The sequence below is a fragment of the Nicotiana tomentosiformis genome, chromosome 11 (assembly GCF_000390325.3).
Source record: "Nicotiana tomentosiformis chromosome 11, ASM39032v3, whole genome shotgun sequence".
NCBI classification, from domain to species: Eukaryota; Viridiplantae; Streptophyta; class Magnoliopsida; order Solanales; family Solanaceae; genus Nicotiana; species Nicotiana tomentosiformis.
Genome location: NC_090822.1, coordinates 71239063 through 71257365, shown reverse-complemented (window position 1 = coordinate 71257365; position 18303 = coordinate 71239063). Strand labels below are relative to the sequence as shown.

Here is an 18303-nt window from a genome sequence, read left to right as displayed (position 1 = left end):
AAGATAATTCTTGGGTATGGGAGTTGTTTATTTTGCTTGCATGTGTTATCAAAGGGTGTAGGAAGATTGTGAGCTCAAAATGGTAAAGAATGGGTTGTGGGATGATGGAATCCTCCAAAAAGGACCTTAAACCTTTAATGCACGCTTAGTGTTTGATAAAATGCTCAAATGAGCCAGAACCATAATCATCTTCCTAATTTTGGTTCAACTTGTTATATTTCTAAAATAGATTGAAGTTTCTAAGAATTTCGGAATATTTTAGAGTTTAAGGAAGCTCAATTGAGGTATGTTGGTTAAACTCTTCTTTAAGAATTGGAACCCCAATATCCTTGTAAGTTCTAAGATATTTATTACAAGTTGAGTATTCTGAATAAGTTTTGTGACGCAGATATATGTTCAATTTGTGTTTCAAATGTTCTTATCATATTGTATTATAAATTGAGGATGTGTTCCAAACTATGGATTGTGTATCTACGTGTTATGATTCCAAGTCGTGATTTATGTGGAAAACTATTATGCCAAATTGTGTAGAGATTGTAATTGGGTTACACCTCCACCCGCATATATTAGGGTGAGGCGGAAGAGCTGCTTTGTGTATGATTTTGGTATTGTTATTGCACCACCACCCACCTATACATATTGGGGTGACGTGGCATGGCCGTTTGTGTAGGTATTGGTATCGTTGATGCATTTTCAGTCGGATGTATTGGGGTGAGGCGGCATAGCCGCTTTATGTAGGTTTTTGGTACTGTGGTTATACCTCCACCCATATACATTGGGGTGAGGCGACAGGGCCGCTTGAGAGTTTTGGTATTGTGCTTACACCTCCACCCGCATACATTAGGGTGAGGCAGCGAGGCCGCTTTGTTTGAAAATAGTTACAGAGGATCTCATCTTAAATTCTATAAATGTTAATGACAACTCTTGATAAGCTTGCTTTGGTTTAAACGACTATTTATGCTATTCTATTATCGCCCTGGTTCATCATGTTCATATTGTATTTTCGAGTTCTATAATTGGTGTTTGGTTTTCATACTAGTACTATTCGACATGTACTAACATCCCTTTTTCAGGGGGCGCTGCATCTTTAATGGATGCGGGTGGTTCCACAACGGAGGATACTGACCAGTGATAGCAATGCTTATTCTTCCCAGCTGACTTGGTAAGCCCCATCTCATTTCGGGGTTGTGCATCTTTTGTTTCGTATGTGTTATCGTGTTTTGAGGTATAGCCGGAGCCTTGTTGCCGGCCTATCATTGTACTCTTTGGTATTTTTAGAGACTCTAAAGACTAAGTGTGTGTTGTGTATGGGTATTGGGAATGTTAAACAAGTTGTGTTGTGATTAAATCACTTGTTCCACTTTGAACCATGAAGGTGTGTGTGTGTATTTTGAGACTTATTAATGGAGTAACTAATGGTAATGAATTTGTATTGTAGACATGATCACCTTATCGTCTAATTAACGAAAATATGTATTATCCTTATTCATGGATGAGCTTGGGTAGAAGGAAATCTAACAGGCTTGCTCGGCCGGTTCACTCAGTTGAGCGCCGGTCGCGCTCCCCGATTTTGGGGCGTGACAATATCGAACACTTAAGAGAAACTTTTGCCATTATCAAATGATATATCATGAAGTTGAATTCGAATAAATGCACATTCAGTGTTGCTTGAGGTAAGTTTTTAGGTTTTCTTGTTTCTAACAGATGTATTGAAGTTTTTAAGTTTCTTTGTTTCTAACAGCTCGAGTAGGATAGATATTAGGGGAGTAATTATGAATATATTTACTATTTAAATCCTTTTTTTTCCTTACGTTGTATCCGATCTAAGAAATTATTCTCTTACTTTCTAATCACAATATTATATTTCCGGCAAGTCAAGCAGAATGAGATACAAAAGAGAAACTACCTTGATCAATAAGAATTCTCTTCCCTTTTACTTCATATTTGACTTTCTTATTCATTGTTTTCATTATTTCTTATCATTCATTTGTGGAAAGTATTTCAAATCGATTGTTGTTGCCCTGAAGTATAAATTTAATTGATTTGACCTATTAGACTAATTTTAGGTTAAACAACTTTATGCCTTATCAATGCCGTTTGAATTTTGTCCAAAATAAATGGACCTGCTGCTTTTTTGGTAGGCTCAAGGAATCAAATACCAAACTTCTCCTTGATCAATACTCCATATCACCAAAGCATTTGCTACTTGGTTTGCCTATCTAAAATAGTGTTATATGGTACAATGGCATTGTAGCAAAAGGTGCTTAATCTTCACCAAAGTATCATGCATTTGCCATGATGTTATACACTCCCTTTTAAGCATGTTTATCAACAATATTGAATCAAATTTCATTATCAAATTTTGATAGCCCTAACTGATACACCATTGGACCCCTATCATAGCAGCTTTGGCTTCAGCTTCATTGCTTGTTCCTATTCCAAAGGTTTAGCAAAAGCCATAATCAAGGAGCCATTTACATCCCTGACAATACCACCTGATCCAATTACACCATCTCCATCCTTGCTTCCATCGGTAGTAATCTTCAGCTTATGTGATTTCTCCCATCTTACTAGAATGCTTTTTATTTTGGTAGGTAAGGCAACCACTTGTTCAACGAATACTTTCCATATATTTCCCCACTGTTTCGTGTGACACTTAGAAATAGACCATCTAATGTGTGATAATATCTGAAATGAAGCTTAGATATAGAATTTCTAGCAACTCCATACTTAACTGAGCATCTAATCTTCCTGATTTTTCAGCAAATTACAACTGGTGTAATCTTAAGAATCAGCTGGTGAATCTTATTCTTCGGTTTAACAGACCACTATTTTAACAGTAAGGATTTGATTGAACAATATTCACAGCTATCATTCAGAGGATTACCAAAGAATCTCTATGTAGAGCATGCTAATTAACTAGCCACAAAATATGGGTGTATAATTTCTCCTTTTGGCTTTGTACAACAGTAACACTTTGAAGCAAAATGTTGTCCAAACTTCAAAAGTGCTTCATCAAAGGTTAACTTATCTTTAATCAATCTCCACATCAAATATGACATTATAAAAAAGAGAGATATCTGTGCTAGATATTCTTCAATAGTGGGATTGTATCCTTGGAGTTCCTAATGACCCTTCAACAAGAAGCAGTAGTGAAATAGGCATTATAGGATAGCATCCTAATTGGATACTCAGGGCTAGAGTGGTCTCCAATTTCAATATCCAAAATTTATTCAGCTAAGTATTCTGGTAGTTGTAGATGATCAATATGCCAACTTCCTTTCACAATAATGTCCTTCACTAATTGAGTTGTAGGATTCTCCTGTAAATTAATAACTTGTGCAATAGCCCCATATCTTGCCCAGTTATCCCACCACAAATTTGATTACTTGTATTGATCTTCCATAATATATTTTCTCATCCCTCTCCTTGACTTGCATTAGTTTTTTTCACCTATGTGATTGGTCTGTCTTCCATCCTAATAGGATGATCTGTTCTACTGTATTTAGCTCTAAGAAAATTTACCCACAATGTCTTGCAAGTCCTAAACCTCCATCATCTCTTGGTAGCTAGAGCTTTATTAATATCCATCATACTTCTAAAACCAATTTCTCCCTCCTCTATTGGATATAGTAAAGGTTTTTTCATGAACTACAAAAATATCTTTGTTTTCCTTCACTTGATCCCCAAAAAACTCTAAAAATAGTGAGAGTTTACAAAAGGCGACCTTCAAAATCCAATCTCCTTTTATAAATTCAATGTATATAGAATTTACAAAAGGCTCTTGAATTGTTAAAATATCAATATTTTGAACTTGTACCAAAAACTTTAATCTCTCAAAGATCCCTCTGGATGTTACACCCCTAATATTCTACACGATTGTATCAATTATCTAAAATTTTAGGGGAGGGCACTACTCTAAAGCTTATTATATATACATATTTAATAGATTTTTCGACAAATATATATAGATTAGATCAAAATTACTAGGTTATGTGAACATGTACTTCCATGCGCTCTGCCCCTGCTCCTATACCTTATAAAATTACCTATATGTGCTACTTTCATGTCCAACCAAACATGCACTAGAAAATGATCATGAAATTGATGATCTTAAGAGGTAATATATATACTTTCACATGAGAGCATTAACTATCCATGAAATAATTCTCTAAAGTAATATATTTATAATGGAGAACCTTTGCCTCCCCAACAAACACATGATGAAAAGTATTTTCTGTGAAAAAGGTCATTTTTTGGTATTTAGTTATTGAAAATTATTTCCAAGGAAAATATTTTAATCCAAAGGACAAAAGTGACTTGTCCTAATTATGTGTGTATGTCATTGTCCTTTACAACTGCTTTAACCATTATTCCATGTTACTTAATCTAGCAAACCATTTGACATTATTATCTCGATTCTTAATGCTAAATTTTTTCATCAAATGCTATTTAATTTGTTGACATGATTATCAATTTTGATATAAAGTTTTCTCAAAGAATATTTTTTGTTCTCCAACCGAGTATTTCCCCTAAAAAATTAACATGGACAATATTTTTCTTTTTACCAAAGACACGTTGATAACTAGATTCAATAAAGTAATATATCGGTGTAATAATAGGCGTCTTTGTAAAAAGAAAGAAAAAAACTTTAGCTCATTGTGATCAGGGTCATTTTTTTTCTATTTGGTTAAAAACTACTTTCCTCTAATTCACTGAAGTCATATCCATTAATTTAATGACATATTGTTTTATTTTGCCTTTCTGCTTTGAATGACAAATCACACAGCCGGAGCTTAAAGAAAGATTTTTTTATTACATATTTTGATTTTATATTTTATTCCACACAAAATAATATTATAAAATTTCACAATAAGGTATACTTGTACAAAATATACAGTAGAATATGTGGCCATCCAAATATTGTACTGTATTAATTATGATAAAGTCATTTTAAATTTTTGTTTACCTTTTACCTACTTACGTTTTGGTTCAAAGCTGAAATTCTGTGGGGGAAAAAAATAGAAAGGAGGGGAGCGCGGTTGTTTTGAAATTCAACAAATTGGCAGAATGTTAATGGCGCCCTTCACCGCACTAAACCCTAAAAATCGGTTATTCCCATCCCCCACGAAAGCCAACAAACACACACAATATCTCAGACACTAAAAAAATTCAATCTTACAGTGTAAAGCAATTTCTTCTACCCCTAAACCAGTTGTTTGAATGGCGAACGAAGAAAATAAGGCATCGCCCACCAACACCAGTAGGGCATCCAATAATCGAGCGTTTGATGATACCTTAGCCGCCGCATCCTCCAATGGAAATGATCCACTACTGAAACGGGTCGTGTTGGGCGAGCTTACCAACTTGGAATATGTTGTTGGGTCGACTAAAACGAACACCCACAACTCCAAACGCAAAATCAAGTTGAAAAAAACTGCTCCTACTAAAAGGAAAAAAGTTGCTAAACAGAGTTTCAAGTCCGATGCTGCTACTAATTTTAGCCCTAATGATGACTTGCAGAAATGTGCTTATGCACCTCTTATATATCAGCATCTTCACTCCTTGGAGGTACAATAATTTTGGCAACTGTAAAACTTTGTCATTTGAAGTTCTCTTATTTGGTTTAGTAACTCGCTCCAAAATGAAAAAGGAATGACACGGGTTTAAATGGAGTAAAATAGATATTGGGTATTCTTATAGCCGATCCAGACTAATTAGGAATTGAGTCATGGTTTTGAAATAAAATGGAAATGTATTGATTAGCATTTTTTTGTTTTGCTTTTTAATTAATGCACGAACGGACAGTTGGATTATTTTGTTAGATTGCCTCATAAGAGTTGTTCTTATTTTGATGATTTGATATCGTGCTCTTTGTTTTTGGGAATATTGTGATAGTTTCTACTTAGATAGTAAAGTTGGTTAGCCAACTTTGTTTTTCAGCTGGATTTGGATGAAATTTTTGCTCACATTTAGGGTATAATTTGCATCTTGACTTTTGAAGTATTCTGTATTTCCATAGTCTGTAGTTTTGTTAGGCTTCTTGATCACAAAGTCCTGCTTCTGTTTCTCGTACAGTGCTTTTCTTAATTTTAGGTGTTACTATGATTTATTGTAATCTTGAATTTGTAAGGTTCTGTCCTCTGAGGTTCAGCTGAAATTCTGTCAATAATATTGATCATTCATTTAATGATCTCCATTATTGTTCATCCTTATTGCAAATTATGTGCATTTGCTTTATAGAAAAATGTGGGTACCGACTTTTTTGGTCTTTTAGGCAATGTCAAGTGGGGTAATGACTTGGGTCTTCCGTATGATAGTGTCCTGGTTATTGTTAGACAAAGGTGGATTCATAAGTTAAAGGCAGTAGGTACATCTCTAAATATATGCATGTATTCTTAAGGGTCAGTGGATACCCGTGCAAACACTGCTTATTTGCTGGATCCATCTTTGCAACAAGGTGAAAGACCCGATGGCAAATGACTATCAGCTTTGTATTTTTATGTGGACATAAATGGGTGACTATGTTCAAGTGTTTGTACACTATCAGGAATTGTGAGAAATAGGTGAAAAGCCAAAAGAAGAAGGCTGTCTCACCATTTTTTCAGCTTCTTTTGTTTTGTGAGACTTACCTTATTGTCCCAGTAGCTTTATGTAAAACTTTGCACATTTTTTATTGTTTATCCCAAGGACTTCACCGAATTGGAAAGTAGAATCCCTTTTGAATGCATCAATCTGATGCTGAATTGGTATGTAGGTTGAGGAAAGGAGGAGGCCTTTGTCTAACTACATGGAGAAGATTCAGAATGATGTGACTCCTACTATGCGAATGATTTTAGTTGATTGGTTAGTGGAGGTGGCAGACGAGTATAAACTTGTTTCGGACACCCTTTATCTCACAGTGACATTCATCGACAGATTTTTGTCTTCTCACGTTTTGGCCAGGAATAGTCTCCAGCTACTTGGTGTATCTTGCATGCTTGCTGCATCGTATGGTTCTTGAAACCCTTATTTCTAAACTAAAAATGGTCCGTCACATCAGATTTATTCATTTAGTATACTTAATGTTTCAGAAAGTATGAAGAGATCAGTCCTCCTCATGTTGAAGATTTTTGTTATATTACAGACAATACATACACCGGAGAAGAGGTTGGTTTGCATCTCTTTCAATCATTTTGTTTAGTAGCATGCAAACTCTTTTATTGAATGAACTGGATTTGAACTTCAGGTAGTGAACATGGAGAGAGAGTTGCTCAATTTTCTGGATTTTGAGATCAGTAATCCCACCACAAAAACTTTTCTCAGGTTCGGGTGCACACAAGATATTTCTAGAAGCAGTTGATCACCATTTCCTACTTCAAGCCCATAAGTCAAATCCTAGTTGTTGCCTTTTCTATTCATGCATTTGTCTCTTGTTAATGTAGAGTTCTATGGATACTCGACTAAACTAACATTGAAATTTTCCTTGGTAAATTTGCAGAATCTTCACCAAGGCTGCCCAAGATAATGTTGATGTAAGTTATGCTTATACATCTCTGGTGCTTATGTTATGTCAAGATTTATTTCCCAGTACTTATCCATTACTTTCTCTCATGTAGTTTCTAACATTGCACTTTGAATTCTTGGGCTGTTATCTCACGGAGCTGAGTTTGTTAGATTATAGTTGCGTGCAATTCTTGCCATCAGTGGTTGCTGCTTCAGCTATCTTTCTATCAAGATTTACAATCTTGCCTAAAGTCCACCCATGGGTAAGACTGGTTTTCTTTTGTCATATTTCATGTATTGGAGTATCTCACACGTGAATAGAGGTTATCACTTTGTTTGGTGATAGAGTCAGCACTGAGAAGCAGAAGGGAGAAAAGCAGGAAAAGAAAAAGATGAGAACACTTCCTTTTCAACAGGGGGAAGCAGTGGCTCTTTGTAACCTAAACAATGACATAAGGGGCTTATTGAACTTTGTGTCCAGCTTCACTTAGCTGTTTATGTTTTACTGACTCTTACTTTCTAACATAAACATAACTTTAATACTACATTCTTCTAAAACATGGATGCTTCTTACTTGGCTGCTATAAAACTTCCATAAAATTGAACTCATAAATACTCAATTAATGTTTTGAGGATTGTGATGTTAGATATATTATTGTATTAGAGATCTTCATATCCAGTCATAGAATCAGTTTTTTAATGTTGAGATCCTATATAACTGTATATTTGTACTTCAATGACTAGTAAACATGTAGTAAGAATCTAATGCATGTTAAAATAAAGTCCAAATAGAACATTCTAGCTCAATGTCTCTTACACGAAGCTGTAGCATGCACTATATACACAAGAAGTTTCCAAATGTGAAGTGTTGAACAAACTATGGTCATGAATATGTGCCTTATCTTATGGTATATTTTGTTTATATTATTTACAGTAAACAATTTTGGGGTTTGTAAATTGCCAAAAGTGCTAGGATGATGTCTGAGCTTAGGTCCATATGTGATCCTCCAATAATCCTATTTTGATTCTACCAAAAAGCCTGGATTATTAGGAACATACGCTTGTTAGGATCTTATGGTAACGTTAGTAATTGGACTTCCTACCACTATATATATTGGATAGAAGCCCACAGTAGACAAAAACATTAAAAACTTGAGCACTATTCTGGAATGTCCTTTGTTATGCATTTAAGGCCAACGGTTAAGTCATAAATTTAACACAATCATCATAATCGCTTCACCCAAATCTGATATTCTCTCTGCTTAAATTTGAATGTCTTGGTTTGATTTTGCATAACAGTTGAAGTAACAGCTAAAAGTAGTATTGTTGTGTGCTTCTTGTTTAATAAAAGGAACATATGCTACCACATATTAGCTTTTGGTATTATTTTAAAAATAGAACAGATGAGTAGTTGTATTGAGAAGTGTCAATGTGGCTTTCATTTCTTTCTTTGTAGAGTTTAATTTAATTGATAAGTTTCTTTTGAAGGAAAGTGGACACTATTTTGGCATACAATAAGTAAAACAAATGTAGGCATTCAATAAAAAACTTAAAGAGTATTTAATCTAGATGGGTTTCTCATGTGTTAAATTCTCTAGAATAAAAAAGGGCAGCCCGGTGCACTAAGCTCCCGCTATGCGCGGGGTCCGGGGAAGGACCGGACCACAAGAGTCTATTGTACGTAGTCTTACCCTGCATTTCTGCAAAAGGCTGTTTCCACGGCTTGAACCATTGACCTCTTAGTCACATGGCATCAACTTTACCAGTTACGCCAGTCGCCAAGGCTTCCCTTCTTAAATTCTCTAGAATAAAGCTTCTAAAATTCTACTTTAAGAAAAACATTCAGCCATTTATGTCAAATGCTAAAATTGCCAGCACTGATATGTAAAGTTCAACTGTCTGAATTAGTTTTTTGGTTTTGCAGAACTTGGCACTACAACAATGTACAGGTTATAAGCCATCTGAACTGAAGGATTGTGTTCTTGTAATCCATGAGTTGCAATCTGGTAGAAGGGCAGCATCTGTGCAGGCAGTAAGAAAGAAATACATGGATCACAAGGTACATAGTTTTAATTTGATATGAAATCACTTTCTAATGTACCAAGTAGTTTTTTTTTTGGTTTGTGAATTTTAATTTTGAAATTTTTAGTGGCACCTAGTGGTGGCAAAATGAATAAAAAAATAGTTATTCATTCATATTATCTACTAAAAAATTGGTTGGTTAATGAATTTTTAAAAATGGGTCAAATATGGATAAGATCCATATTATCCACTTAAAAAATAGATAATTAATGGTTAACTACTGGGTTTAACTTTTACATTTATAATGACTCAAATTGGGGGTTTCTCAAGTTTGGGGGATTAAGAATTCTCCCAAAAGTTATTACATCCAAGAAGCCATGGATAATATGAATATTCATATTATCCGCCAGTTAATCCATTTTCTATTCGTGTTAAATATGGGTCGGGTCGAATATTTTATTCATTTTTGCATTATCCGTTTCGACCTGTGCATATCCGACCCGACTCGACCGCTCGTTTGCCACCCCTAGTGGCACCAATCATTTTTGGGTGAAAATGCATTTGCGGGGGCTTCTTCCTAAATAATGCAGCCACTAAATGCACTGAGCTTTTGCTAAGGGCCGTGAGCTTAATTACCTGAGTAGTTAACAATTTTATCAACATTCTAATGTATTCCACCCATGACTCGCCACCCCTTGGCCCAAAAAATATTGGGATGCAGTACAAGTGTGTGGCCGCATTGCACCCTCCAGATATTCCTGCTTGTTTTTTTGACGATGCTTGAAGAAAAGAATCGAATGAGATGGTCAAAGCCAATTTTCAGCTTCCCCAAAGACAGAACCAAAGAATATCACTGTACTGGATTTGGCTATTTGAATTTTCTCCGTTGCTGCTAACAGATATCAACTTATGATTGTTTTCCCTAGCGAGAGACTTCAGGATTGCTTAGCTCCAGCAAAGACACAATGATGTGAAACTCATTAGCTTCTGTAATGGTTTGGGATCTGATGTATAGATTGTGTTAGTGCAGAATGATGGTTCATTGTCTGATTTTTTTTTTTGGAAATGGAAAATTTTGTAAATTTTGTTAGTGTAAATAAAGGTGGATACTGTTCATCGCAGATATCCTAGTTTAGATAAATATCAACTCCGCTTCTGTCTCAAATTAGTTTGAGATTTGACTATATGAGTTCTTTGTACCTTCTCCTCTTTGTCCTCCATGGCTAGCTAGTTTCCTTTTTCTATGTTTCGCCATTTCCTAGTTTCACATCCCTTTTTATCCCCAAAAGATATATATATGTTATGAATTATTATGAGTTAAAAGAGTTTTTCCAATTAAAGTGACAAGTTTGAGTATGTATTATTATTATTATTATTATTATTATTATTATTATTATTATTATTATTATTATTATTTATAGAGTCGTCATTTGGAATTGATTTTTCGGTGTTCCAAGTTACATTTTATTTGAATCTCTAGTCAAAGGAAGGTTTGACTTTATTTTTATTGGTCCGCAAAAACAAAGTTTGGGTAAGAAATTTTATTGACCGAGGAGGTGTAAGGTATTCCCCGAGTCCCGTGGTTCTAATACTGTCGCTTTATTGACTTTAAACTTGGTTTGGATTAATTTCGGACATATTGTGATTTATATGATTTTTTTCTATGTCCGCTTTTATTGCTTGATTATTAAAATTATTAAAGAATGACTTGGATAATATTACGTTGTCATAACCACGCTATGCAAGCGAATGCGTGATCGAAAATAAAATTAATTAACTTAGCATAATTAAGCCGTGCAAGCTAATATGAAATCATGACAATCAATTATTTGTACTACTTTTGAGAAATTACTACATGTGTGCTTGATGAAATTAGTTTAGAAAATTATTAAATATCACTATCGCGCTAAGGAAGCGAATTTGCGATTATAGCAAGAGATTAATTAAATTAGGAATTAATTAAGCTATTGAGATTATTGAATTAATTTATTAAGTGTTAAACATCACACTACGCAAGCGAGTCCGTGAATAAAAAAGTTAAAGCGCGCCTACTAGTTGCCTAGCGCTTAAAATTATTAAAATAGTTAAACAATAAACTGATTTCTTTTTTGATTTTATTATATGAAAATGATATGAAAAATTAGTGATGGACCAACTCACTTATATTCAAAATGGAGAAATTTACCTGGAGTACAACAATCTAAAGAGTTATTTCTAAGAAATACAACCACTTTTAAAAAATTACTTTATATACAATTTATTATAACTTTTTAATTAAATTAGATACAACTTTTGATATGCCTAAAATATCTCATTATGGAACTTGAAAATAAGTAATATGCCAACTAAAACATAATCCCTTAAATTCAAAATAATCTCACAATTCTCTCTCACCTAATCAGTGTAGGCTATTAATTTTTCAACATTATATTTTATATACCATTATTATATGTAAAGAACACTATTACATATATTCTAATAAATATAATATATTGGTATACTCAAATCAATATCCATATATTGTACTAGTATGTTAATATTCCATTATATAATCAATTACATATTTAGTATACGGTGAATATATATTGTATTTCTTCTATACATTAAATTAATCTATACGGGAAATAAATATACCTCGAATAATAGAACATATTAATATGCTTAAATACTCATATATTAGTATACAATGAATATACTATAACAGATTTCATATATACATTATATAGTATATTGTATAGATTATATAAATATAATATAATATAATAGTATAAGATAAATATGCTATAACATATTTCATACATTTATTATATTTGACTATATATATATATATATATTACATCTCTCACCTATTTTGAATGGCTGCATTTGAATTGGGGTCTTGGTTAGGCTTAATTTTAGGAATGTAGAGATATTTTAGGAAAATTTGATTGTATTTGAATTGTAGTCAATTTGCTTAAGCTTAAAATTAGGGAATGTTAAGAATTCTATTAAATTTTGCTAAAATTTTGAAATCTTCATTGAATATAGGTTGAATAATGTTCATAGAGAGATCCTTTTAACTTGAATATATATTAATTATATAAAATAAAGATAATGATATTGTATAATATGTAAATTAATAGCTAGTTGCAAATGATAAAATATACTATCTATATAGTTGTAGTTATGTAAACATGACATGTTTTGGTTGTCATGGGCATTGAGCCCAATTCATATAGCCACTTGGGTTGCTGGCCCCTCTTGAAATTAAATGGCCATTGGGCCAATTGTCGCCTATCGTAGAGAATGGGCTAACTGTTGGATTTTATTGGGAGTTTTTCCTACATATACTATAATATGAACTTATTAATTTATTTTCTCTAGGTTTTATAATTTTTAAAAAGTATCTAGGTTTTTCTTACAAATTATATATATTTTCCCCTTAACAGGCTCTCGTCCCATTATTAATGTCTTCAATTATATCATTTCCTTTTTTTCTCACTTCTCCTCATTTCATGCGTCCTAATATGTTGCAGATCCCCCCCCCCCCTAGTTGCACATCTTCAATAAAAAGCTGGTAATTTTGCTTCAATTATTGAATATTTTTGGTTGAATGGATATAATGTCATATGCTCATATTATCCTTATAATATTAGGAAAGTAATTCCATAATAGCAACAAAAAAAACTTTTTCTTTGTAGTTAGAAATCTATACACGGCATAGAATGGCATGCGATGACAAAAAAAATTAGTTGCTAGTTTCTTCAACAATTCAAAAATCGTTAAAATCTACCAAAACTATTACTAATAAGATAATGGCTTATACAAAATTCAAATGTGAAATTGGTCACAAACTTACAATTGCTGGTCGCCATATATAATTAACATACAATTATCATACATTTGTGATATAATTTATGCAACAATTATGATACTGAAAAATTGTGATACAATGCTGATCTTCATCTTCTTCAAGTTTCAATCACAACTATAAACTTAAATTCCGATTCAATATTGTATTAATTGTATTAGTATTGTATCATGCATTGTTTTAGGTATTGATGTATCATATACAAGTCAAATGCAACTTTGATACAATTGCGATACAATTATAAAACAAATCTGATACATTTATGATACAATTATCATACAATCGTGATACAACTCAGAAACTTCTTCTTCTTCAAAATTCAATATAAAATTTTACCTAGAAACAACTCTAAACTTAACCAATCTCCCTCAAAATTGAGATATAAACTCCAAGATATATTCTCAATCGTTTTCAAGAACACACAATCCAAACAAATCACAAATTCGTAAAATCCAAATATTGAATTCAAAACTCCGAAGTTTTTTAATGATTGTCAATGGAGAATTCTTTGTTGTTGCAATTTTAGAGATAATATCGATGGATTTGTGTGAAAAGGGAGAGATTTGTACGAAAAAGAAAGAAATATTTTGAAATCTTTTTGAAAATGTGATGAAAAAGGGGGCTTTATATAACAGATATACATGAGAGTGAGATGGGGAGGGGAGCAGCGTGAGGAAGGGGGAGGGGGGTTATATTAGTTACATCCTAATTTTAAAGGATGCTCTCTTTATTAAGATTTTATATATAAATAGTAAATATAGATAGAGAATGTAATATTTAAGTAATCTAAAGAAAAGTGGTAAATAAATTTCTATTATAGTATAGCTAGGTAAATTGGCATCGGTCTACCTGAATTTATTCAAGCTAAAAGGGCCAGCAGCTTATTAAGAGAATATGGGCCTTTAGCTTTACTACACTATTTCTTGGACCCAGCAAATTTCCAATTATTCTAGTAACTATACAACCCATTAACAATTACATAACCTCATGCCAAATTTTCCAACCAAACACAGATCCAAATAGCAATTCATGCCCCGATTCTTTACTTAACTCCATTATTCTAATAATATTTTATTCATTTGACAATTTAACAAAGGTTAAAGGGAAAAACCTCTCTGCTTTGGCATTATAAGAAACAGAGGAGATACAAAAAAAAAAGATTAAAATTATCAATTACTACCAAAGCATATAGCAAAGTAAAGAAAATTCATGGCCTCCACATTGTAATCCAACGTAGCAATGTAAGAAAAGGAAAAACAAATAACAACTCGCATGGAAAAAGTTTTTAACTAGAATAGAGAAAAGAAAAGAGGAATCCACAGTTTAGTTACATCCGAAAATCGGTTTCTTTTGTTACTACATAGCCTCCTTTGAACCAGAAGTATAGATCCGAACGAAAAGTCAAATCTTTAGAAGATCCAATTTATCAACCCAGAAACTAGTGATACACCATATTAAAAACAAACTAGTGGACTAGACTAACTAGTGTTTCAACTTAACTGTAAAGGGAAGTTGAAGTTTTGACTAACTTAACCCAGATCCTACGCACTTGAGAAATAAAGGCAGCATTTGAATATTTATTTCTTTAACAGGTTACTTCAAACATGCTTAAATAATAGAAACAGGTTCACATCTTCTTATTACTGTGATAACATGTGCAATACAAGGTTAAGAGGTTACCTGATTTGCAGAATAATAAAATACAGTGGTGCAGTAATAAAAATTCTACAGCAAAGACAATAGAAACAACAATAGGAATAGCAGTGAAATCAGCAGCCCAATTTTTTTAGTAAAACCAGTGATTTTTCAAGAGAAGGAACTCAGAAACAAACCCTAAGACTCTTCTCTTTTTCTGAAAGATTATGCACTCTAAGACTCACTCCTCAAGCTCACAATTTCAGCTTACTAAACGAAGCTTCAACTGAAATTTTCTCTCAAAGTAGTGTTCTTTTTTCAGTGAGTAGAGATGTCTTCTAAGTGTGTTTTCCCGAAAAACGGATATAGTTGAATTTATACGTAGTTTTAAAGATACGTAGTATAACTTGGCACAAATCGAAAAAATAAGTAGAAATATATCGAATATTGACTGTAAAAAAAGAATGAAATACAAACCAAATTGTGTGGAGAATAATTTATAAACAAGCAAGATGAATCAATGTCCAAAGTCCCAAAAAGGATAATCTCTGCTATATTTCTGTGTAAAATCAATAATCTTTGAGATGTGAGAATGTATTGATGTATCAATGTTCAATGTCTCCTATTTTTACATAAATGATAGCCACTCTTCATATAGTGGAAGAATTCTACTTTGGATATAATTAAAAATACATAGCGGGAATCCCATGATAGATTAATCAATTAGCTTTTCCTTGTTTTCTGTCGAGATTCTCTCTCTTAGTGCGGCTATAACGGCTTTGTTGTCTCTTAACTCGATCTTAGTCGGTCTTGGTAGTGGTGGGTCTCTGGATCTCGAGCTCGACATTGATCGGTCTTTGGCTCTCGAGCTTGACAACCCCACTTCATATTTTAGCTCAATATTGACCCTAGCTCGATATTGACTCGAGCCCATTATTGATCGGTCTGGGTCTTGAGCTCGATAATCCGACTTCTCATCGTATCTCAATATTATAATGACGACCCTCGGTCCATTATATTTCAATCTTGAAAAATTATACGAAGGACAAACTCGGGTTTGACCGTATACAGACAGTTCCCTCGTTTCTCGAAAAGAATGTGGCAAGAAACGATATAATTTTTCAACTTCTGACTAGATATATACTGACGTCTGCATCGAGCCCGATTATGGCGTATGTGACAAATGTCCCATCGGTGCAGTTACCAAGACATTAAATATTTGTCAGTCGTTGGTCGGCCACTACCGGTTATGAACTGTCATTATCAGGCTTATAAATATTCAAACTTTTATTCACATCCAAACTTTTTACTCAAACGTTTTCCCTATACTCTTGTATCTTCTTCAAAAATCCTTCGGCTTCATATACTTTACATCACAAACAAACCCAATTCTCTTTTTCTTTATTCATTAATGGCAAAAACCTCCAAAACGGTGCCGCATAAAGAGGTCGCTTCTTCATCGCGGCCTACCGGCGGCGAGGATGCGGCGGAGCCCTGCCCTAAGGAGTTCGTTCCGGTAGGGTGCTCGACTGTCATTGATTTTAAAGTCGAAAAATCCTCTTCGGTACCGGGCCGATGTGAGCCGGTCTCGAGGTACCATTGTTCAATCACCGAGAACATTCTCGAAAAGGTAAAAAACGAATGCAATGGGGCGACAAGCACGTGGTAGTTCCATCGCCCGAAGAATCAATTACTACCCACATGAAAGGGTTCTTAAGTGTTTATACTTACTTTTTCACGTTGGGTTTATTAGATCCCGTTATCGTCGCTTTTTGTAAAAGATACGAGACCCTTGTCCAGATTCATCCTTCATTTTGGAGAATAGTGATTCTTCTCCGATTCTTCTCAAACAAAATTGAGGGGTGTCTTTTCACTCTCAATCACCTTATGCGTTTTTATAGTCCCCGACTCTATCGAGGATGGCTAATCAAGTTAGCTCGCCGAGCCACTAAAGCGCCGTTCTCAAGTATAGATGAAACTCATGATTGAGGTTGGATGGGCCGGTTTGTTCGAGTCAAAACCTTGGACCTGATTTCTGCCACTGATATGCCGTTTCTTGAGAAATGGAATATGAGCCGTGAGTATTTACTTCCTTTCGAGCATTTTAATATGGGGTCGCCTTTCCTTTTCTTGATCCACTCTTTCTTTTCTATTACAACTGTGGCTCAGATGCCGGAACCGATCCCGGACCTTAAAAAATGGGTTGAAGGTCTCGTGCTGCAGAGACCGTACTCTAAGCGTGCTTGGGTGGAACTATCAAAGGGTCGATGAGAGGCCCGTAGCCATGGTGAGTCTCTTTCTAAGTTTTGTTTGTAGCTCGATCTTCTTCACTTACTTACCCTCTTTTTTTCCTTTGTAGGACTCGGGAAAGATGTTGTTATGAGGCCCCCATCTGGTGATGAAGAGGTCCCTGCACCGAAGCAGATTAAAGAGAGGAAAAGAAAAGATGCACTGAGTTCCCCGGTCTCGGACAAGAAAAACCCGATGAAGAGACCTCGCAAACCTAAGGGGGCTCCGATATCATGCCTTTAGACTCGATCCGCCGATTAAGTGACGAGCCCAAAGAAAAAGAAGAGGAGTTAGCATGCGTGCGGGTCAATGTTGTGATACAACAATCCTCCAAATCGGCAAAGGTTAACAAGGGAGTTCTGGCCGTGATTCCCCAATAAGGAAAAGCCGAGAATATTCGATCTCGAGCTGAGGTGGTCGAGGGAGAGATCGAGGGCAGGACATCTCGGGCAGAAGATATCTCGAGGGATGAGCTCGAGATAATCGGTATTACTGGATCCCCTCAGATATCGGATGCTATGATCCGTGAGGCCAGCATGTTGGAAGGTAGATCCTACGAGGGCATTTAGGAGCCGACCGATATCCACAGATTTCTGGATGTGATCGAGTCAACTGCCTCAGAGGAGGTTATCGGGTTTTGGGTATTACCGATACCAAAGAAAGCATCATGGTTGGGCTCTGCCGGGTCTTCATCTTTTTTGAAATTGGTGGATCGATTCCCGACCCCGAGTATTGATCCCGATCGTAGGCGGAAGGTAGTGCTTTCCATCCCGGAAGATACCCAAATTTTCTCTCTCCCCGTGGGGGTTGCCAGTTACCTTTGGTCCTTGGTGACCGAAGAGGATCAATCAGTGATGAATGCGGTACGACCTGCCTGCCTTTTCAACGAGGCCCAGCATGCTCTGAATCGGGTAACTTCGATGGCATCTTTGTTTCTTCGCTTATATTTAGATGTGAAGTTAACTTTAATATTTTCCCTATGTTTGTAGGCTTCGGTGCTGCATCACGAGACCTTCCTCCGA

General features: G+C 34.8%; 1 protein-coding gene across 1 annotated transcript; it reads left to right on the top strand.

Moving 5' to 3' along the window:
• Positions 1-5021: 5021 nt before the first annotated feature.
• LOC104096206 (G2/mitotic-specific cyclin C13-1-like) lies at positions 5022-10716 on the top strand. Its single transcript, XM_009602546.4, has 8 exons — positions 5022-5571; positions 6758-6990; positions 7074-7149; positions 7229-7305; positions 7481-7514; positions 7599-7748; positions 9410-9544; positions 10229-10716. Exons 1-8 carry the CDS (start codon positions 5224-5226, stop codon positions 10289-10291), a joined length of 1116 nt encoding a protein of 371 aa, XP_009600841.1. The 5' UTR covers positions 5022-5223; the 3' UTR covers positions 10292-10716.
• The last annotated feature ends 7587 nt before the right edge of the window (positions 10717-18303 follow it).